Here is a 24,341-nt window from a genome sequence, read left to right on the forward strand (position 1 = left end):
CTGTGATTGTTCCGTGGCTAATTTGCTGTAGCTGCTATGGTCCTTCGTTGCTTAAATAGAAGCGCGAGACGGTTGGAAAGGGGAAAAAAAGAACGAGAGAGAAAAGGAAGAGGACGGAGATTAGAGGGAGCGAGGAAGCAAGTCGGAGAGAGAGACAGTGACACGCGGAGCATGTGGGCGAGCGAACGAGTGCTCGTGGGCAGTTGCGAGGAAGCTGGGTGTTAGGCCGACACCCAGGCGTTTGAGTTGTTGTTGCTCCCGCTGAGCGACTACGTAGCAGGAGTGACCAGGGGAAGGCGACGAGCCGCAGAAGGCCGCGGAAAGGCAGCGGAAATCGGGAGGCTTGGTGGTTTGAGTCCCCAACGTGAGCGACCTGGCCGTTGGTGGAAACCAAGTCTCGGGGACTGGGATGAGTGCCAGACCGGAGCCAGGGATCGGGAGGTCTCCAGTCTCGAGTAAATGCCGAGAAAAGGGCAGCTGCAGAGTGAGAGTGGCTCCCCTGTTGCGAAGCCTGGCTGGGAGAAGCAGGGGAGTTGCAAGTTAAAAGAAACACCGGGATCGTTGTTGTCTTTAAAGACTGGTTCCTATTTATTTGAACGTTTTAACCTCGTTTTAAAGGATTGTTTCTTTTTTTGTGTGTTTTAACCTCCGCGTTTATCTTTAATTCAGGTTCAAGTGCTTCCAATCAGCAATGGGAGTGTGGAGCCAGAACCCGCATTGTCACAAAGAGATCATTTGATGCACAAAGATTTTGTGAGACATGATTCAAAAACAATTCTATCCATATCTCAGACAGAGAAGGACTTCCCCCAGAAGACCTTTTTGTTCTGTTATGTAAAACTAGGGTCACTACCTTCAAGAACGCACCCATGACAGCAACGTTTGCCCTAATGATTGGCACCCAAAATGTTGACAAGCATATGCAAATCTAAAGGGCAGTCAAAACAGACCAAAAATAATTAATGATTACAAAAGACTGGAATACCAAAAAATGAATTCCACAAAGGAATTCAGAGACTGATGATTGTTAATGATTGTAATATCCAAAACATTGATACAAAATATTTGATAAAATACCAAAAGTAAGATAAATCCTAAAATTCAACCAACTATGGATCACGGCTAAAAAAAACTGGCCAGGACCAAAAGGATGCAATGAACTTAAAGCAGATAGATAGATAGATAGATAGATAGATAGATAGATAGATAGATAGATAGATAGATAGATAGATAGATAGATAGATAGATAGATAGATAGATAGCCCAGGGGGAAAACAATATTAAATTAAATAGTAATAAAAATGCATGTAAAAGCAGACAATAACTTTGAGTAATGTTAGCATTTGCTCCCCTGGGTGGAATTATATAGATAACTATATATATATATATATATATATATATATATATATATATATATATCGGTCCATGGCCGGTTTGTATCCCGGCCAATACCCCCATGCTGCCAGAGGGAGCCCTCACAGCGGCATGGAAGGTCTCCGAATTCCAGCGGAGCCTAATGGACATTGTAGTTTTTATGGACAGCCCTGCTGGATACCATGGGGGCCACCAGGAGCCGCTATAGGAAGGCTTGGGGAGTGCTATTTGCAATATGCCTCGGAAGTACTTCCAAGTCAACAGAAGAAATGATGTACTTCCGGGGTGAGTAAAAAGGACTTTATCTGACCCGGAAGTGATAATGAATTATGGACTAAAGGATGAGAACACTTCCGGGTCGGGAACTATAAAAGGACCATGGGAACTCCCAGACAATGAGCTGAGCTGGGTGGTCGGATGATTGGTTTATTGATTATTTAGTATTGTTTATTGAGAATAGTGGAGTGGTGGTGCTTTGTGCACTTGATTATTATAAGAAATAACTATCAAAATACCTGCGCTTCACAGCGGAGAAGTAGTGTGTTAAAGAAGTTATGAAAAGTTACATTCCTAACAAAGATATTTCTGTCGACTAAATAGAAATGAAACCTGCCCAACTTTTGTAAGTAAGCTGTAAGGAATGAGCCTGCCAAATTTCAGCCTTCTACCTACACGGGAAGTTGGAGAATTAGTGATGAGTTAGTGAGTCAGTGAGTGAGTCAGTCAGTCAGTGAGTGAGTGAGTCAGTGAGGGCTTTGCCATTTTATTAGTATAGATAATTGTTGGACTTTTACCTGGTGTTTGACGTGGTACCTGAGGGTTCAAGGGAGCGATAGTGCCCCCTACTTTTACACTGGCGTAGTCGGCAGGATTCTCTGGCCGTCGATTTAGCAAAGGACCTGTTTTATAAAATTTGTGTGAACAGACAACCCTAAGAAGGTCGCGTCCAAGCAACCGCTAGTAAAAACGCTACCCTCTACAGAGTGTGCTGCAACAGAAAGCCTTTCAATACCTCGATCCGCAATGGGGAAGAAGACCGGTAAAAAGACTCCAGTCCTAACGGATGCCGAGAGGTGTGGACTTACCTGACGGGCAGTGAGGAAGACAGGGCGCTGATTAAGGCTGAACACTGTCAGAAATCGGACACACTGGACTTCCTTAATGGATTGGAAAAACATCCTTTAAATGCCGAGGTATGTGCCGGAAAAACGTCCGAATCGCCAGGGATTTATTATTCCTGTTTTGCAGAAGCCTGCCAGCAGAAAGCAAATTGCTGAATCGGACGCCCGCCTCACACCTAGGCAAGATGGCCGCGATAAGAAGAAATCGAGCCATTCTAGGACTCTTCAGGGGCTAAGCCTATTGGTCGACGATAGTCACCTGGACTATCCTGGGGCAGGACGGGTAAGCCATAGACAAAACACGGCGTCAACTGACCAGGAAGAGACGGTCTTATTCGTCGAATATGGGCACGTGATCTCCCCAGATGGATTATGGGAAGGAGAAGGTCGACTATCGTGCATAGGTGAGGTCGTTGCTTCCTCGATGAAATCAAGATCCCTGAAGGGGAAGGGGGAGGCAGGCGAAGCAGCGCCAGCCGTAATTGAAAGTAAAGAGGGACGAGACATGACTGAACGGTCCGTCGCTAAAGTAGAAAAGGCAGATCGCAGTCGGCCAGTGGCGCCACTCCGACCCTCTAAAAGGAAAAACTCCAATTCCCAGGAGCCTTTGTAAGACCCAGCCAAGCACGTGCCAGGAACAGACGTGTTGATTGGCTCCCAGCCGAAAGGTAAGGTGGATAATGAGAGTAGCTTGCCCTTTGGTCGATTTAAATGACATTGTGAGACTGCGGGATCTCGAGACACTGCTCGAGCCTGTATATAATTTATTTCAGGCATTAGAGGAGCTGAAGGTTTGAGTGGAAGAGTTGGGAGCAACGGCCGAGGTGCAGCTGAATGGTCTAATGAAATATCTACGGCGACTGGGTTGAGAAGCTCTGGTGATGATCGATGCGGGAATCCAGGTGAGTCCAGCTCGTATCGTACAGTATAAAGGGACACAGTGTGAACCGGCACTGCGGTTAGTAAGTAGCAGGTGCCAAACCACAGTGTACCTGACAACAGAGCGGTGAATGATAACCGAGTGGTCGGGGAAGAAAACGAACGAGCCGGGGCAAGTGTATGACGCGGCCTTCCGGAGCCCTCAAGACTCCGACCTATGTTATGAGCGATGTAACTGGAGGGGCGGGGGAAGCGCCGATCGAACTGGTACAGCTGAAAAGTGCTGTTACCTGGAGCGATGCAGTGCTGATGACACCGCCTCCTAAGAAGCATAGATCAACGGGCGTGCAAACAGCAAAGGGGCTCTCTTTTCCCAATAGAGAGACTCAAGCTGTGCACCGGCCCCAGAGTAAGCAGGAGATCCCCAAAATACACCGTGGGTCTCCTGACAAGGTGGAAAAAAGGGCAGAAAATACAGAGACAGCCAGATAACCTCCTTTGGCGGAGGAAAGAGTGGAGCTGACAGAGTTCCGCGCTGTTTTCAGTCTAGTGGAGGAAGACTACCAGGAGGGCAACGTCAGTGCTACAACTGTCTTTGGCAGGGCCACATATGGGGAGATTGTCCCCAGGGAACAGGGGAGCGGAGGGATATCCGTTACAACGTTCCCCGGAGGTTCTCTGGGGAAGCTAGACAACACAGCTAAGGCCTGACTGACGGGATCTCCTGAAGGAAGACTTCCCTCGCGGGGCAGGACGCTCTGCCCTATTGGACTTCGCTAAGGGGAGGGAACTTTGGTCCATGGCCGGCTTTGTATCCCGGCCAATACCCCCAGGCTGCCAGAGGGAGCCCTCACAGTGGCATGGAAGGTCTCCGAATTCCAGCGGAGCCTCATGGAGATTGTAGTTTTTATGGACAGCCCTGCTGGATACCATGCGGGCCACCAGGAGCCGCTATAGGGAGGCTTGGGGAGTGTTATTTTCCCTATGCCCCGGATGTACGTCCAAGTCATATGAACAGAAGAAATCATCTACTTCCGGGGTGAGAAAAAAGGACTTTTATCTGACCTGGAAGTGATTAGGAATTATGGACTAAAGGATGAGAACACTTCCGGGTCGGGAACTATAAAAGGACCATGGGAACTCCCAGACAATGAGCTGAGCTGGGTGGTAGGAGGGCAAAGCGTCTTGGAGTTGGAGGATTGGTTTATTAATTATTTAGTATTGTTTATTGAGAACTAGCCAAATACCCGCGCTTCGCAGCGGAGAAGTAGTGTGTTAAAGAAGTTATGAAAAAGAAAAGGAAACATTTTAAAAATAACGTAAGATGATTGTTAATGTAATTGTTTTGTCACTGATATGAGTGTTGCCGTCATATATATATATAGACACAGACACAGACACACACACAAACACACATATACCTGTATATATATACATATACATAAATGCATATATACACATATACATATATACATACGAGGTGCGGCAGAAAAGTAATGAGACTGGCAACACTGCAAGCGATCTGGCAACGCTGCGCTGTTGTCCTTGATAGAGCACGTGTATCAGTACCCTCCCATAGCTCAGTGCGAGTTTCAACTCCTTCCGTTAACTACGTGATTTTTGTGACTGCTATTAGCGAAGTTGTGTTTTTGGTTGTGCGTAACGCAAAATGGAACAGCGGAATTTGGAGCAACGTTGTGCCATTAAACGGCAAGTGTGACGTTTGAAAAGTTAAAACAGTCTTATGGGGAACATTCTTTATCCCGAACTCAAGTTTTTTTGCTGGCACAAATCATTTTTGGAAGGCAGAAAACACGTTGAAGATGAACATCGTTCAGTGAGGACTTCAACTTTGAAAATCAATGAAAACATCGAACGTGTGAACACTCTTACAACATTACAAATGTTGAGTGAACAATTAAATTTGAACAGATTTACCGTTCATCAAATTTTGACTGAACATTTGCACATGCGAAAGGTCTGTGCCAAAATGGTGCCGAAAAACTGCCCTCTCCATAACAGAATTTTTGACCTCAAAAGGCATTCCTGTGGTTCCCCAGCCCCCTTATTCACCTGACCTCAATCCGTGTGACTTTTTCCTTTTTCCTAAACTGAAAAATGTAATCAAAGGACGTCATTTCGGGACTTTAGAAAACATCCAAAAGAGTGTAACGGACATGCTGAAGACCATTCCGGTTGAAGACTTCCAGCGCTGCTACCAACATTGGGAACAACGTCTCCATCGGTGTGTAGCTGCCCAAGGGAACTACTTTGAAGGGGATAACATTGATGTTTGAAAAAAATAAAAACTTTGGTAAATAAAAATCAGTCTCATTACTTTTCTGCCACACCTCGTATACATACAGTATATAGCAAAATTTGCAGCGGAGAAGTAGCGTGTTAAAGAAGTTATGAAAAAGAAAAGGAAACATTTTAATAATAACGTAACATGATTGACAATTTAATTGTTTTGTAATTGTCATGAGTGTTGCTGGCATATATATATATATATATATATATATATATATATATATATATATATATATATATATATATATATATATATATATATATATATATATATACTGCTCAAAAGAATTAAAGGAACACTTTTTAATCAGAGTATAGCATAAAGTCAATGAAACTTATGAGATATTAATCTGGTCAGTTAAGTAGCAGAGGGGGTTGTTAATCAGTTTCAGCTGCTGTGGTGTTAATGAAATTAACAACAGATGCACTAGAGGGGCAACAATGAGATGACCCCAAAACAGGAATGGTTTAACAGGTGGAGGCCACTGACATTTTTCCCTCCTCATCTTTTCTGACTGTTTCTTCACTAGTTTTGCATTTGGCTACAGTCAGTGTCACTACTGGTAGCATGAGGCGATACCTGGACCCTACAGAGGTTGCACAGGTAGTCCAACTTCTCCAGGATGGCACATCAATACGTGTCATTGCCAGAAGGTTTGCTGTGTCTCCCTGCACAGTCTCAAGGGCATGGAGGAGATTCTAGGAGACAAGCAGTTACTCTAGGAGAGCTGGAGAGGGCCATAGAAGGTCCATAACCCATCAGCAGGACCAGTATCTGCTCCTTTGGGCAAGGAGGAACAGGATGAGCACTGCCAGAGCCCTACAAAATGACCTCCAGCAGGCCACTGGTGTGAATGTCTCTGACCAAACAACCAGAAAGACTTCATGAGGGTGACCCAAGGGCCCCATGTCCTCTAATGGGCCCTGAGCTCACTGCCCAGCAGCATGCAGCTCGATTGGCATTCGCCATAGAATACCAGAATTGGCAGATGCACCACTGGTGCCCTGTGCTTTTACAGATGAGAGCAGGTTCACCCTGAGCACGTGACAGAAGTGAAAGGGTCTGGAGAAGCCATGGAGAACATTATGCTGCCTGTAACATCATTCAGCATGAGCAGTTTGGTGGTGGGTTAATGATTGTCTGGGGAGGCATATCCATGGAGGGTCACATAGACCGCTACAGGCTTGACAAAGGCACCTTGGCTGCCATTAGGTATCAGGATGAAATCCTTGGACCCATTGTCAGACCCTATGCTGGTACAGTGGCTCCTGGTGCACGACAATTCCTGGCCTCATGTGGTGAGAGTATGCAGGCAGTTCCTGGAGGATGAAGGAATTGATACCATTGACTGGCCACCACACTTTCCTGACCTAAATCCAATAGAACACCTCTGGGACATTATGTTTTGGTCCATCCAATGCCACCAGGTTGCACCTCAGACTGTCCAGGAGCTCAGTGATGCCCTGGTCCAGATCTGGGAGGAGATCTCCCACAACACCATCTGTTGTCTCATTAGGAGCATGCATCGATGTTGTCAGGCATGTATACAAGAACACAGGGGCCATACAAAGTGCTGCGTACAATTTTGAGTTGCTGCAATTAAATTTTGGCAAAATGGACTAGCCTGCCACATAATTTTTTCACTCTGATTTTTGGGGCGTCTTTGAATTCAGGGCTCTGTAGGTTGATCATTTTCATTTCCATCAAACGATGTGGCATCCTTTCGTTCCTAACACATTACCCAGTCTATATCAGTATAGATATCCAGGAGGATTTCTTTTTCCCATTGAGATCTGATGTGTTTTCAAAATGTTCCTTTAATTTTTTTGAGCAATATATATATAAATTTATATATATATATCTCCTTTGGGGTGCGAGCAGCTGTTGCTGGGGGTGCCAGAATCCATTGAGGAAGAAAAATTAAAAACATTATTTGTACAAAATCTTAATTTATTTATCCATTCCTAAATAATTAAATGGGCAGGCTATTTCGTATCAGTGCAGTACGCTGCTTGTTAAAACGGATGACTCCTAATCTTACGTGCACTTAGTGCTGTGTGGGTATTATGAACTATCGTATTTGTTGAAGTTCTATTTAAATTTTAAATATAAGTAATTTTATTTCGTCGACAGAAATATGTTTAGTAGGAATGAAAGTTAAATTTAATCATCATTGCATAAGTTTTTCTTGACCATAGAAATTTAAAGACTAAATCTAACTGCCTGATGGGTTCATCAGGCAGTACACACTCACTGCACCCAATCTCGCGAATCGAACCTCAGACGTCAGCGCTAAAGGCGAAGATTCTCATTATGCCCTAGGATGTGTGATTCATTTATTTGACAGTCTGTAGATCGGGGTGTGTGTATATATATATATATATATAACTTTTGAGAATGCAACGTATAGTTTTGTCCAGGAGGAAAGCCATGTTTCCTCAAATCAATGGCAACCTTTTCTACGGTGTGTCCCTGAGACTTATTAATTGTCATTGCGAAGCAGAGCCTTGCTGGAAATTTGAGGCATTTCAATTGAAATGGGAGATCAGGGGGTATAACGGTGATGTCAGGAATACATTCAGAGTGTGGCGCTCTGCTGTTTTTTTTGTGTAGTTGCCTTCACACAGCCTCTCCACTGCTTTATAAACGAACGGCATATAAAGCCATCACCTTGTCAATTGTGTAATGCGTTTTTTGAACAGGTTTGATACATGGAAGTGATCACTCGTACTGCGTTCAGTAAGTTCACGTGAGCTGCTCTCTTGTGTGATGTTGCGTTGTCCACGGCTTAATTTAATGTTAAGTAAGACCCGGCACTTAAAAGTTTCTGGCAGCACTCTGGTTGTAATATGACGAAGCTGCGAGAGGTCACTTTTGAGAATGCAAGTATAGTTGTCCAGGAGAAAAGCAATCTTGCCTGAAATCAATGGCATCGTTTTGTAGGGTCTGTCCCTGAGACTTATTACTTGTCATCGCGCAGCAGAGCCTTACTGGAAATTGGAGGTATCTGAATTGAAATGGGAGATCAGAGGGTATAAAGGGGACGCGAGGAATACATTTGAGTGTGGAGAAACTCTAGAGACAGCGTGTGTAAAAACTTGTGGATTTTTCTGTGAGTATTTCGTGGCAGTGTGACGAAGTTGCTTCAGAAGACGGCGTTAGCCGTGGAGCTCAGCTCAGAGCGAAATGAGGTAAATGGGAGGGGATATGATGGCGTGACTCCTCCACCCGCCTTAATTGTGAATCCCCCACAAACACAGTCTCTCGGAATTTGCATAAGCACAGCCCTTCACCTGCAATTTTAACTTACTTACAAAGTGATCAAAACTCTCGTTTATATCCTGCGTCCTCTCATTAAATTTGTATCCCACATTACCCGTGGGCATGACAAACACCAGCGGCAGCCTGTCTATGAACTTAATTTAAACTTTAGGTTTACATTGTGCTTTGTTTCCGAAGTAGCAGCACTCATGAATATGGTTGTAAATGTCAGTCGCTCGCTTCTTATTGTTTCGCTGCTTTCTCAATTATATAATGCATGTTTTCTTCAGCGCTTTTTGGAGCTCTTCCTGGTTTTGTACGTACTGCGTTGACAGTTAGTTCACGTGATTACGTGAGAGGCGTGATGATGTCACACGAAACTCCGCCCCCCCACGGCCATCCAGCTCAACTCCATTACATTATATGGAGAAAAATAGCTTCCAGTTATGATCATTACGTGTAGAATTTCGAAATGAAACCTGCCCAACTTTTGCAAGTAAGCTGTAAGGAATGAGTCTGCCAAATTTCAGCCTTCTACCTACACAGGAAGTTGGAGAATTAGTGATGAGTCAGTGAGTGAGTGAGTGAGTCAGTTAGTCAGTCAGTCAGTCAGTGAGGGCTTTGCCTTTTATTAGTATAGATAGTGGAGTGGTGGTGCTTTGTGCACTTAATTATTATAATAAACTAGCCAACCCGTGGCGTACCATACACCGCATAATCAGTCCGGTTTTTTAATCATTTTTAAGGGAGAAAATTAACATTTGAAAAATCGGTAATGTAATACATCACCAAGAAAAGCAACATTGTAACAATGCACGGAACGAACCAACACACAATCGTCCGTGACTGAAAACTGGCGGACCGCGATCGTGCCTTCTCCTGACAGACGGAGGGATGGGGGTGCAGGGCGAAGAGTCTGGAACGGGAGGAGAGGAGAAGGACGTCCATTCAGCTCCCTCCGTCATGCTAGTCTGCTGATATCTCGTTCGGTATGCACTGCTCGCTCATGTGCCCACCTCCAACTCGTCACTTGAGTCATTGTCGACTTTACACAGTCCAGATGCGCCTGTGACTGATGCAGACGTTTCATTGCTCTGTGCGGTTTTGGCTGCTTTTCTATATATAATCCACCAAGACACCCGACCACTGTAGTAGCGAGGTGGGAGGGGGATGTGTACAAAGGGTAGGGGCGAAACCAGTGGGAGCGTATGAGTCGCACTTAGTGGGAATGCCACGGTTTGCAGCCCGAATGGGGTTCAACGGCTTACCCACGCCTCTCTGTGCTGGGTAGACACACAGACAATCTCATGCATAATTATTTATTGAATGCTAAACACTTCTGGAAAGACACAGTTGTCTAAAACAGGTTGGTGTGAGAATACAACAGTAAGTGAATGAAAAGATGGAACTCTGGAGAGAGCAAAATACAACACAATAGTGAACCCGCGGAATAACAAACGCCGTATAATTATTTATTGATGGTTGAACACTTCTGGAAAGACACAGTTGTCTAAAAAGGGAGGGTTTGAGGATACAACAGAAAGTGAATGAAAAGATGGAACTCTGGAGAGAGCAACATATAATTGTCCGTGAGTGAAGAAGACGCATGTTTGTCGCGGATGCGAATTGCTGTATGTAGCGTGTAAAATAGTTTGCTATGGTGCACGCGGTCGTGCGTCATAACCGAAAACTCGGTTTTTAAAGACTGCTTACTTCATTGTGTTCTAACCTCAGTTGTAAAGGATTGTTTTAAGGATCCCATGGGATACCCCTCGCAAACCATTTTACACGCTGCATATGGCGACTCACCTGCGAGAAACATGCCTCTATGAACAGTCAAGGTGGCTCGGAGGTACATGAGGCCTCTACGACAGACAAATATAAATGACGCCGTTCCTTCTGTGTCGTTTTGTTCGAGTTGGTGGTCGTGGCTCTGCGAGTTGTCGTCGTATCCAATGGAGTTGGTGGGCGTGGCTCCTCCCTGCATGCGCCATAGTTATCTTACTTGTCGGCGGCTTAGTGAATCCATGCCCCTTCCGGCGTGCTTTCCATGGGTGTCTTGCCTTTCCATGGGTGTCTTGCCTTAGTGAATTATATATATTAGATAGATAATAATTGTTGGACTTTTACCTGGTGTTTGGCGTGGTACCTGAGGGTTCAAGGGAGTGATAGTGCCCCCTTCTGTCACTATATATATATATATGGAAGAGAAGGTCTGTGATACAGTTTGCATATTTGCAGCTGGAGATCCACAATGGGAGAAAAAATGAATCATGTATCAAAAAGAAGTTTTTATTCCTGAGCTTTTAACCCCTTCCAGGGGTCTTCGTCAGAGGATATTGCTTAGACTTACAAGAATCAAAGACAATATATAGCAAAAATTACATGAGGTGGGGGTTGAGGGGGGGTGGATAGGTGGCTAAGTCAGTGTGATCAGGAAGGGGGGGGGGTAATTGGCTGTAAAATTTTATTTATTACAAACATCTTCTTCTTAAGTCTGCATATGCTGGATGTATGTCCAAGTGTCTGTTGATGGTGTTATCATTTGATAGCGAAGATTCGGCCAGCTCTCTGGCACTTTTAGTATTGGCTTTAAATTTTACTTGTACAGTGTCCCAGTTAAATGCATGTCCTGTTGATTTTGTGTGTGTATAGATCAATGATCGTGAGTCCTTTCTTCTGACGGCTTTGCAGTGTTCCTGTGTACGTGTTGCGATTCTTTTTGATGTTTGTCCTATGTATACCGCTGAGCAAGAACTGCATGGAATACTATAAACTGCATTTCGTGTTTCTGCTGTCGATTTCTTGTTTTTAGCATTGAAGAGGACCGTGCGCAGATTGTTCATGGGTTTGTATGCTATTCTGACGCCTGACTTGGCCGGGATTCATGCTGCACCTTCAGACACCTTGTGGTGATAAGGGAGTGAGTGCCAGGTGGGGTGGGGTTTCTGATTCAAATCGATTGTTTGCTGAGTTTTTTGGCATCTTGTGTGTATTGGCTTTTATTAATGAATGTTTTTGAGTATTCATTTGAAGTGAAAAGACGGTTGAGATAGCGTCTTTCATTCATTTTAGTCTCCTTCGTATTACAATGCGTGTGGACTCTTCTGAATAGAGTTTTAACACAGCTCCGTTTATGAGATACGGGGTGGTTGCTGGCGAAGTGTAATATCTTGTCTACGTAGCATTCCTTACGGTAAACACTTGTGGTCACGGTGGCGTCATTATTTCTTTCAATGTTGATGTCCAGAAAGCTGATGTGTCGGATCATTTCTTTTTCCATGGTGATCTATAAGCACACTAAATCAACGGGACATACATTTAACTGGGACAAAGTACAAGTAAAATGTAAAGCCAGTACTAAAAGTACCAGAAAGCTGGCCGAATCTTGGCTATCAAATGATAACGCCATCAACAGACACTTGGACATAAATCCAGCATAAGCAAACTTAAGAAGAACATGTTCATAATAAATAAAACTTTACAAACAATTACCCCCTCCCCCACCTTCCTGATCACACTGACTTAGCCACCCTCCCGGCCCCCTCTCACCCACCACCCCATGTAATTTTTGCTATATATTGCCTTTGATTCTTCTAAGTCTAAGCATTATCCTCTGATGAAGACCCCTGGAAGGGGTTGAAAGCTCAGGAATAAAAACTGCTTTATGATACATGATTCATTTTTTTCTTTTTGTGGATCTCCAGCTGCAAATATATATATAGCCAAACACGTGCGAGTAGGAGGCAGCTAAAGGGCCTGAGTAATTGTAATAAAACATCCGGTCCAGAAGACATCACTTCCGATTCTGGCCCTTTTGCTTATGTCACTTCTTGTATGGGCCTTTAAAGCCTCCATTTTGATCTAGGAGAATCAGTTCTGTTTTGGACTCTGTTCTATGCACATCGTGCTCTTAAAAACTCAAACTTTTGCAGCCGGGAAAACAATATACGGTTGGCTGTTCCAATTCTTTATGATGTCTTGGTCTAATTCTTATCACAATATATACAGTATATATGTGTTAATTGAATATATATGTTAATTGAATTATTATCATTGTAAAAGAACTAATTCAGAAGCAAAATTTATAATACACTCTGTACCATTCAAGGTATGGTCAAAGAAGCAAATACAGTAGATAGCATAAATATACCCCACTGTTGCAAATTTTGCATCTCATTTATTGTTTAATCACAACAAACACCTGTGATTCTGAGATACGTCAGCCTCATTTCCATTGTAAATATAAGAAAATGACTCACCTTCGCAAAGAACTTGATCTCCTGTTCATGAGGTGACTTGTCAGCTTTCCCACTGCTAACAATTGCCTCTGCAGAGAAAAAAAATAAATGATTTATGTGGAAGCTAAATAATTTGTAGCCACATCAGCAGGGTACACCTTGAGATACCTACCATAAATAAGTGAATGATCTGAACGATTAGGCAGAATAAGTAGGAGAAAATGTGAATTTCCCCTTGGGATTAATAAAGTACCTATCTATCTATCTATCTATCTAAGAAAGGAAAGTAAATAGGACTGTGAGCTTATTGTTTTGATTTGTGCATTGTTTGGTGTGTGTGCAGGAGACAGCAATAAAAGTGTATGTTTTGGGACGTTTTGCCTTGGTGTCTGTTTGTGTCCGGGTTGAAACTTCACACTTTCCTGTAGCTAGGGTGTGTGCCACCCAGGGTTATGACCCACAGGTACATGCAATGATGTGGTTAGAAGGTAGCTCGACTCACCATGTTCTCTTTTGAGCTGCAGAAAACAAACTTTGCTTTACACCTTTATAAAGAATATTTTTAATTCCTGCTTTTCTGGCTTTAGCTATGTATATTCATAAGCTCTGACTTTTCACTTTTCATTTTGATTTTGACACTTAGGTTTTTCTCCATCTCCCACTTTGGACCATTTCTGTGTTTTGTTTATTCTTCCAGTTGCCTTTTAAAAATGACTCGAGTGTTTTACTTCTGAGTGCCAAAATCTTCTTTACTATTTTTATGGCAGCAGCCAGATTCAGTTGTTGGTCACGTGACCTCTGACACTGCACCATGTCACATTATCAAGTCATTGTAAAATGGTATCCAAACTTTTGATTCACTTCAAAATACAAAGAAATTATTGAAAATACTTTTGTTACTCACTTTGAAACTGATCACAGTCATGACAATCCTTGTTTGGTAGTGAGAATACTTTCTATTTTCCCAATAAACATATTTCCAAAATCATTCAATCTAAACAACCAATCTGATTGCTTCCTTTATGGAAACATGACAACTTTAAAAACCTAAAATTTCAGTTATTCATTTAGCATTAAATCCACCATGAAATTCTAAAATAACACAGAATTTGGGAATGTTATGGAGTATTTGTTTTGCCTTTTTACCAAAATGTGCATCCATTCTCAATTACCTGTTTGCACAATTGTCAAGTAGAAGTCCTTTCTATTTAATTTAGATTCTCAAGCGGTAGAACTGAGCTGCCCAAAGTCCTCACTAAGTTTAGAGACTAAAACGCCACTCTTTGTGGTATGGCACTGGCCATTTACATTTCATGCCTGTCATAAATGTGTTACTGTTTTTTAGTCTTTTTTGTAAGTATGTGAAAATTTCCCCCACACCCTTAATTTTATCCCACCACTGAGTCAGCACCTTAACATGGTGCAGTGGTTTGCATGATCATTGATCCCCTAGGCAATGCTGTTGGGATTTGTGTAAGCCTGGTAGGGCCACCCATGGTGGCAATGTCAGAGGTGAGGTCCTGGCTAAGACAGACGTATCCACTACAATCCTTCCCTTCTAAACCACAAAGCCCTCTCACCAAGGGTCCATCCAAATTAGTGTTACTTCCTGCACATAGCTTATCATGTGGATTCCCAACAGGACATGAAGTGATGTGATTAAATTTTGCACACACTCACTATCACCTATATCTACAACTCCTTTGCGTAGGTTCTCAGTCAGTCAATCAGTCGCACTGACAGACAGCCATGACTAACTGACGGATTAATTCCACTTATCATTAAATAAGAGCCTTCAGGTGTGTCCTGAAGTGCTCAGTTTAAACCACCTGACCGCCACAGTTCCAGGCCATGTTTGCAGTGCTCTTCAGCTACCTTCTTGTGCTTCCCTTTCCTTTATTCAAGTTCACTGCAAAAGTTCATTTTCCTTTTGCTTCTTGGGCTTTTGACTTTTGGGCTCGGCTCTTGGGTTTTTTCTTGGGAGTTGAACACTAGTTTTGGCTATTACTTAGATTATCCTTTGTTTTGTTCATTTAGTATTTAGTTTGATTTTGTTTTCCTTGATCGTTTATCCTTTCATTTTAGAATGTGCTGTATGTGTTGTATTCTGTATTTTCTGGAGATTTTAGTATTCTTTATACTTTCTCGTATACGAAGTATAGGGAAAGTATTGTAATCGTCCAAAGATTCAATGTCCAGATTTTGATGAATCTCGACATTTTGGATGTCCTTGACTTTCTCGTATATGAAGTATAGGGAAAGTAATGGAATCCTCCAAAAATTCCATTTCAAGATTTTGATGAATTTCGACGTTTTAGACCTCCCTGAGTCCGAAAATACCATTTTGGAATTATATCTTTGTGTATGTAAACGTAGATAACGAGTACGCTTTCACTTAGGTAAACCAAATTTTGCTTACAAGTATTAGGTACAAAACATAGATTTCTATCAACTTTTGGGCTATTGTTTTGTAATGTTTAAATACTAGACCTTTTAAGTGTTTGGACCTTTTGGTCCCTTGCCTTTGGGTGTAATTCATAGAAAGGCGAAACTATTTAATTTGTGAGGTAAATCCTTTTCAGCATTGCTTTTTAGGTGAGGCTTTAGCTGAATTGTGTATTATATTTTATAGGATAACTAGTGGAAATTAAGGGAAAAGGCATTCAAGATGGAAACACTTCTTCACAAAACAGTCATCAAAATCTGAAGACACCAATCAAATCATTTAGTTGGAACAGTGACACTGATAACAGGATGAGATACTAATGACATTTATATACAAGCCTCCCAAACAAGCTTGATTGAGTAATTGATCTTTCCATATTTGTAAAATTTCTTATGATCTTAATGTGCTAAGTTGTGATAGGTTTCAGCCAGGGTTCCTCCTCTGGCTGGGGTTCAAACTCATGTTTTATGTCTTTTTTGTTCATTTGTGTTGATCATGTGCACCATTTTTTATTTTTGGGTTTGTCTGCGTATATAACATGCCATTATTATGTTCCATAAGTTTTATGAGTGGTCACACAAGAAGTGTGACCATCTGCCAATTACCTCCAGTAACTGTTCTTCACCTACTGTGAATGTGCTCCAGAGTTGATAAGTACAACATATTTTTGCTGCACTGTTTGACATTCATGCTTGGTGTTTGATTACGTTTCTGGATTACTGGTTTGGGATTTTGTTTGCATTGTATTGCCTAAGTGTTCCTGGGCAATTCTTTTGCATCTTGTGCTCCACAGAGCTTCATTATTATTGAAAATACCTTTTGCTGAAAAATAAATCTTTATTTTTAAAAACTTGAGTGGTTGCCCTTATTACTAGCCAGGTTTTGAGGGTGACATCCACTTCTGGTTGGCATTATTGGAAATGTTCGGGGCTACTTGCTATGGAATTCTTTAGTGCTTGAGACTCCTGGCTCATTAAAGTTACTGAGTTCAGTATTATTGGTTGTGATGCACTTAAATTACTAGGAGGAGATGAGGTAGCTCACAGGTAAGGATCCATAAATACAAAGACAGATTACCAAAACACTGAAGTCAAACCCGTTAACTTAAAATTAATGTCCGGATGAAACCCAAGTTCAAATCCCTAAATTAATTCTTATCTTAGTGATTAGGTTTAGATTTAAAGAAGAGCTAGAGGATGAGGATGACAAGATATCTATAAATGGAAAAATTATTAATAGCCTCCAATATATGGACGATACAGTCCGTTTGGCCAGCAATGCAGAAGCCTCACAGAGACTATTAGATATGGTAGTGAATCTTTCAGAATTAAACTTGACATGGCAAAGACAAAGATAATGATTGTGAGTAAAAAGAACTTCAAGGACACAGACCTAATCCGTACTGACCCCTACTCTCTTTTCTGTTTCTTTTTCCGGTTTCTTTGTGGTGGTGGCCTGCGCCACCTCCACCTACTCAAAGCTTCATGATGCTCCAACAATGATGGATGGATTAAAAGGCAGAACCCTAAGTGACCATCTTCATCAAGCCCTTCCGTGAGAATCCTAAATCCAAAGAGGACTGTTTCATTTATGTTAGGTAGAATGCCCAGAGGGGACTGGGCGGTCTCATGGTCTGGAATCCCTACAGATTTTTTTTTCTCCAGTCGTCTGGAGTTTTTTTGTTTTTTCTGTCCCCCCTGGCCATTGAACCTTACTCTTATTCGATGTTAATTAATGTTGATTTATTTTGTTTTCTTATTGTGTCTTTTATTTTTCTATTCTTTATTATGTAAAGCACTTTGAGCTACTGTTTGTATGAAAATGTGCTATATAAATAAATGTTGTTGTTGTTGTTGTTGTTGCAACAAAAAGTACAATCTATTACTTATCTGGGTGCTACACTAAACAGAAGGTGGGATCACACCCATGAAGTAAGAACTCGTGTTGAAAGGGTACACACTGCATTCAGCCATTTAAGGAAGATACTCCATAGTAGGAGTCTAAACCTAGGAATCAGCCTAAGATGTTTCATATTCTCAGTTCTGCTTTTTGGAACAGAACAAAATTGACGGCAAGCACCTGGAGGCAGTTGAGATTGGGTGTGTTAAGAGAATCTTGGATGCATAATTTATCAAATGATATAATACTCTGATGCATGAACAAGGCAAGAGAGGTTCTTCTAGCTGTTACAAAAAGGAAACTGGTTTATTTTGGCCATGTACTTCACAACAACAAATACAGGTTGCTTCAGCAAATTATACAGGGGGGCATTTAATGGACAGATGAGATTGGGTTGCTGCAGAACATCATGATTGGAGAACTTCAGAGACTGTGACAGAAATGGTGTTAATTGCCTTGTTACGAACAGAGATGGAAAAAGTCTTGTGGACCAGAATGATTACCAACACCTACTAAGGACAAGGCACATTAAGAATAAGTGATTACCTTTATTTGGAAGAGTCTGCTATTTATTCTGTTAATTTTGGATGCTAGTTTACCCGAGCCTCCATCAGGGGAGATTCAATAACATCACACAACTAATAACAGGGGTCATTTCTATAAACAATATGGAAACACCCAAGCAACCCAATACACAAAATTGCACTCAATAGAAAAGATTGGGAGTGGTCCCCCCTAGACTTTCTCGTATAATCAGATATGGGGATGGATATTTGAGGAGTAAACCGCAAGACAATGATTATATTTTTATGTTATATATATTAAAGAATCATTAACAACAAATCAAATCAAATTAATAATATATTGAACAATTATTTAAAAAAGTATAGTTGAATAAATTAAAATCTGTGGCTGCATGAATAAAAGGTAAAATACCACTTCCAGTTAACAGAAGTGGCCCAAAAGATGACAGGAAATCTAAATTTTGCACATAGTACTTGTATGCTACATTTTGTTGACCTAAGTGAAAGCGTACTTAAGTTATCATATTTACATACACACACACATATACACAGACATAATTCCAAAAATGGTAAATTTGGAGGTCTAAAATGAGATTCATTAAAATCCTGAAATGGAATTTTTGGAGGATTCCAATACTTTTCCTGTACTTCATACACGAGAAAGTCAGGGAGGTCTAAAATGTTGAGATTCATCAAAATCTCAACATCGAATCTTTGGACGATTACAATAATTTACCTATACTTTGTATACAACAAAGTAAAAAAGACAAACTAAATGAGAAGTAAAATAAATAAAATGAATACATTTTAAATAAAAGCGGTCTTCAAACAGGAGCAGACATGGCTCTAACTATGTCCTAACAATATTTAATTAACTAAGCACAGCTCTAAAATTGTTCTCATCTAATTTTGATAATTCTAGTTCTAGTAAACTTTCACACCAAACAAAACACAACCTCTGTTGTTCAGAAGCAACTGTAACAATAAGTATGTTATTACAATTCTCTCCTCTCTGATAAAGGACGAGAACAGTATGCATGAATTTTAATTAATTTTTAAGAGTGGTGAAAATAATTTAGTGAATGTGCAAATCAAGAGTCCAGATGGAGATCACTCTGGTTTCATTTACCTAAGTGAGCGATGAATTCTTGAGCAGAGTCCACATACTTAAGTACCTTCTTCAGAAATTTAAAAGCAAATCTTTTTTCCATGGACGAAGCATCCTGCTCCATATCCTTTAGGCCTCTGAAATACAAATAAATGCATAAATAAATATATAGCCTGTGAACACCAGGACAACCTCTGTCAGGATGTGGGGTATGGTGCATGGAGCAGAGTGCATTGTGACAATGCCCATCTATCAGAACCGATGCATTACAAAATGTGATACTTCAAAAAATCCAGTGCTTCATTCAGCAGACGGGTTCAAACGATATGGTGTTTCTATCAGATTCCACAAGTGCACACATTCACAGGCCGCAGTGAATCTGCAGCTGATATCCACACAAAGATGCCTGCCCAGCAATATGTTAGGGCTGGCATTGTGATTCCGCATTAAATGGAAATAGATACACAAAAGGCTGAGAGATGTATTGAGAAACTTTCAGTATAGTGATTTGATATGGAATGCCTTGTAAAGTTATGCATATTTTCCAATTAGGTATTATGTATAGTGCTTTAGAATTGATGTACATTTCCCTTCTATTGACTGAACACTTTATACATCAAGTAATCACTTACTGTACTTTATAGTGAGATGTGCCCTCATTTTCCATCAGAACACCCTGAATCTAATGGGACACAGGTTCAACAAGATGCTGAAAGTCGGAAGCTTGATTGCTCCCAAAATCCTTGGTGTATATCTCAAATCGGATTAGCTCGTTCTGCTACATCCAACTGATAGATAGATTGAGACTTGTCACCAGTGTGGAAGAGACTGAAATACTGAAAACTGTATCAAGCTGATTTTTTCAGTTTTATTTCACCATTTCTCTGAAAAATGGACTGAGAATGGGGGATGTCCATGGGAACACTGTGTTCTGCCAGAGATTAAAAAAATGGAAAGCAACTTGGGCTAAGTACAAAGATGGGAAGAATAAACTGATACATGGGGACAGCAAGAAGTCAAAGCCAGGAGGCTAAATTTACTAACAAAAGCAAAATACTATGCCAAATCTCAAAAGGAAATGTGTTGTTTATATAATGAAACCAAATTAAAAGCACAAGAAAGCTCAAAACCTTTCACTTTAATATCCACAATGTTGGAAAACCTAGAAGTGCACAACACTGACACTTATACCACTGAAAGTACTTTTAGCTGTTCTGCCAAAGAAACAGGGACAGAATCTACAAACAAAACAGCCTACAAAATGGCTGCACCCATTAGAAATAAAATGGTTTGCAAAATATTTTTATACTTTACAATACAACCTGGAAAGTAAAAAAAAAAAAAAAAACTAAAGTGAGTTTAATGTAGGTGTAGGGCATTCTGGGACAGTACTAAAGTGTGTTCCACGTCCTTTGTAGAATATTGCTGGTGTACTTCGGGTCCAAATAATAAAAGCGGTTTGATTAAAAGTTAAAGCAAAGTGAAGGCTCTGTATCTGGTCTAAGTGGGGTGTAGTTACAAGAGGGTAACCCCATATTATCTGACTGTGATTCCAGAAAATGATTTTATAATAGTATGGCACTTAATGGAATGCATGTATGATGTACATTCCTTTTTAAGTATGCCAGGGAATTGGTTCACTCCCTAAGCATTTAGCAATTATTTGTATTTAATCCCCCTTAGTAAAGTCAAGAAGGCGTCTCTGAATACTGCACAACAGGCAGCCACAAATTTTCTCTATGTCAGGTGCACTATTCAAATAGAGGCTTTTGAAGTGGCAAATTCAAATTACTCCAGGGGATGGCAGTGGGTGATGTGGTCTTGCAGGTTGGAGTGGATGCTGTTCTGTATGATATTGCCAGCAGTTTGGAGGTGGTAGAAAGAGAGAAAGAGGTGACGATAATCGGGTGACAGCTGGCCAGCTGGAATCTCTTATAGGCAAGAAATGTGGCCCCAGTTACAAACAGGCATAAACAGCTTATTTTGTTGTGTAAGCTTGTTTGCCATCTAAAGGGTGCTACAAAACACATGCCTAAATAACAGTCTAACTTTACATTCGGTGGGGACACATTGTGACAAAATACACAAGATACTGTCTGCTTGTTCTGATCTTTTTACATGTGTTATACAATATTTTTAAATATGAATTTTCTCTCTCTCTCTACCCATTGTAAAAGCAGTATAATAAAACAAAAACTCCACACACCTTGTTATCGCATAGCCATTGATTTGGAGGAAGCGGAATAACTCCTGAGCTTTCTCTCGATCCCGGGCCTTCTCCTTAGCAGTTAGGGTATCATATGGAACCAGCAAAGGATGGCTTCCTCCACCTGAACAAACAAGTAAAATTTATCTAAGAAATGCATCTCCATCAAGAAGAAATACAGTACAGTAATACTGATGCTATGTTATAAAGGATTATAATAAAATAAAAAAACTGACAAATGAAAATAAAATTTGCAAACATGCAAGGGGCAAAGAGGCAAGCTTCCTATATTTATATAAATCTAATGTTTGAAAATAAAACTCCCCTTCAATTGATAGCAATAGATGGGCAATTTAAAATAAAATTGATAACACACCTACACACCAGCACACACTAAGGACAATTTAGGATCACCAATGCACCTAACCTGCATGTCTTTGGACTGTGGGAGGAAACTGGAACACCCGGAGGAAACCCACCCATACACGGGAGAACATGCAAACTCCACACAAGGAGGACACGGGAAGTGAACCCAGGTCTCCTTACTGCAAGGCAGCAGCGCCACAGTGCAGCCTTTAAAGATATACATATCTGTATCATTTTATTTTAGTGTAGTACATCTTATACTCATTGCCTTTCTTAATAATATAAAAGAAAGAAGCTAATTTTCTCCATATCTTTTTCTTAATGTTTTGGGCAGAGCACAAATTGTTCCCTCTCTAGAAATTGCACTCTGCGTAACTACTATAATTTCAAATGGACCTTACTTAAAACATTGCTCTTCTCCAGCTGCTCCTCGCAGGATCGGTAAATCATTCTTTATTTCAAGCCCTGCTCCCTTCTCTAGACACCTGACTCTTGTCAGAGAAATGCAGAGTCCTTTGCTGATAACTTGAGTGTGACCAGTTGAGGTCACTGTTATTGTTAACCCTTGTTTCTTTGTTAAATCAGGCCAGTAAGTTTTAAAGGGTGACTTTCTCATTTAATGGTCTTACCTTTAAGAGGTTAGGCCCTGGTTTGACTCTAGGTTGGCAGGCCTATGTCAGCTGTCACTATTATCCATAGATATGTTTTTTAGGACGAACAGTTTGTTGGTGTGAGAGAGTGAAGGTATGCCTACAACTACCAACTTATCCAAGACTGATTTCGTGAGATCTTGATCACAGAAAAAAAGTTGTAAAAATAGATGTCAAAGATGATACAAAGTAAACATTTATCTAAAAAAGGAATAGCTGCATTTTACAGATATGTCATGACGTCTTATAATGAAACAAGCAATTCAAGCACCTCACCTCTGCTTCCCAATTCCATTTTTTTCTTTTTTGCCCAGATGTTATGGTAATTTTCAGCCACAACCTCCACCATTGCCTAGAAGGGAGCAGAAATGTAAAAGAAGAAGCATCAAGGTCAATTTACAAAAATATTTGATCATATATTATAAGTCACAAGATTGCTCATCTTTCATTATTTTAAAATTATAATTTAACTGAACATAAAGGCTTCCAAAACTTTTAATTTGCACACAAGAATTTTTATATATTAATAAACTATTATACAGGGTGCAGCAGAAATAACTCCCAAATTTCGAAAAATCACTGTGGGGTCACCAAAGCAGGTAGAGGGGTGCGGTCCGTTCCGTTAGGTATGGTACATAATAAAGTTTTCAGTCGTCACCATGCCGTGGTCGGGTGAGTATCGAGGCTTTGTAGTGGAGGCTTTTTTCAAAAATGGTGAATCTGTAGCTGCGACGCAGAGGGTGTTTCGCATGTGATTCGGTTTACGTGCTAATGAAAGTGTTCCAGACCGGAAAATGATTTTGCTGTGGGTTCAAAGAGTAAGGGCAACAGGAGGTTTTCAAACATCGTCTTTGGTCCTTGGACCAACTAAAGGAGGCTATTCAAGAAGAAATAGTGAGAGTGATGGAAAACTTCCAAGAACGGCTCCAAATGTGTATCAGCCGTCAAGGCCACCATTTGGATGATATAATTTTTAAAACTTAAAAGTAAAAAAACTTTTTTATATCTACATTTGGGAAATAAAAAGTTTTTGGTGATACCTCGTAGCATTTTTTTTCAATGTGGGAGTTATTTCTGCCGCACCCTGTACATAGACAAGTCAGTTTATTTGTCGTTAGCTTCATGGTGTTGTATTTTAAAATGACCAAACCATTAAAGCCATAGTATCCACAATAGAAGCTGACATCCTTTCTCCCATTGTTTAATAAGGCCGATGTATTTCAGATTTACTGCCCCTTCATCAGTGCTAGACATAAACTCTTCATACGAAGAGTGTACTTACACCTCAAAAAATCTTTTACATTATATTTAAATATATGCTCAAGATGAGATGCTCATATTTAGGAAAATCCTACATCACAGGATGTCACACTATTCTAAAACTCATCTATAGTAAACAGACTTCAGCTTTACTTCCAAAAGGCACCTGCTATGTGTCAACTTGAATTTCTCTTCCACTGTTCTTTTTTAATTACTATTTTTTATATTTTATGCATTTTCTACTATTTTTCTAAATAAGTACTATCTTTTTAAATGTGCCACCATTCCAAGTGTATTGTGGTCGGAGTCTCAGGAGGCAAGTTCAACCTGACATGACACTGCTGGGTTCTGCCATTCATTTATCTGGAGGCCACAGCAAGTCATCCATCCTGTAGTTAATTGATTTGTATTAGGAGCAGTTTTGTAAGTATAATTATTTCTTTTTTGCTGGTTTCTGGATATTCTTGCCTTTTTATTTGAATATTTATTTTGAATTGTTAACTTAGTTTTTCCCTAATTTGGTCCTACCCAGGCTGAAGTAGTCAGGCACTTGTCTGCAGCAAGCTGGACTGGGTAGCCCTCAAAATTATTATTATTATTATTATCTGGCTTGGCTTGTGAAGGTACTGGCCTGCCTTCATGTGTCTTTGAAGGAGGCCTCAACCCCCTTTTATCATGTATGTGACTCCATCTCA

At 40.7% G+C, this 24,341-nt stretch overlaps 1 protein-coding gene across 15 annotated transcripts in view; it reads right to left on the bottom strand.

Annotated features, from left to right (window-relative positions):
- ryr3 (ryanodine receptor 3) overlaps window positions 1–24,341 on the bottom strand; it is a 539,734-nt gene that overhangs the window by 164,835 nt on the left and 350,558 nt on the right. For all 15 annotated transcript variants that reach the window (XM_039741277.1, XM_039741278.1, XM_039741276.1 and 12 more), the window contains 4 exons: window positions 22,663–22,738; window positions 21,371–21,494; window positions 19,186–19,301; window positions 13,209–13,276 (listed from right to left, as the gene is read on the bottom strand). In XM_039741277.1, coding sequence (XP_039597211.1) covers window positions 13,209–13,276; window positions 19,186–19,301; window positions 21,371–21,494; window positions 22,663–22,738 — 384 coding nt within the window. The remainder of the gene's footprint in view (window positions 1–13,208; window positions 13,277–19,185; window positions 19,302–21,370; window positions 21,495–22,662; window positions 22,739–24,341) is intronic.

The sequence above is a fragment of the Polypterus senegalus genome, chromosome 18 (assembly GCF_016835505.1).
Source record: "Polypterus senegalus isolate Bchr_013 chromosome 18, ASM1683550v1, whole genome shotgun sequence".
NCBI lineage: Eukaryota > Metazoa > Chordata > Cladistia > Polypteriformes > Polypteridae > Polypterus > Polypterus senegalus.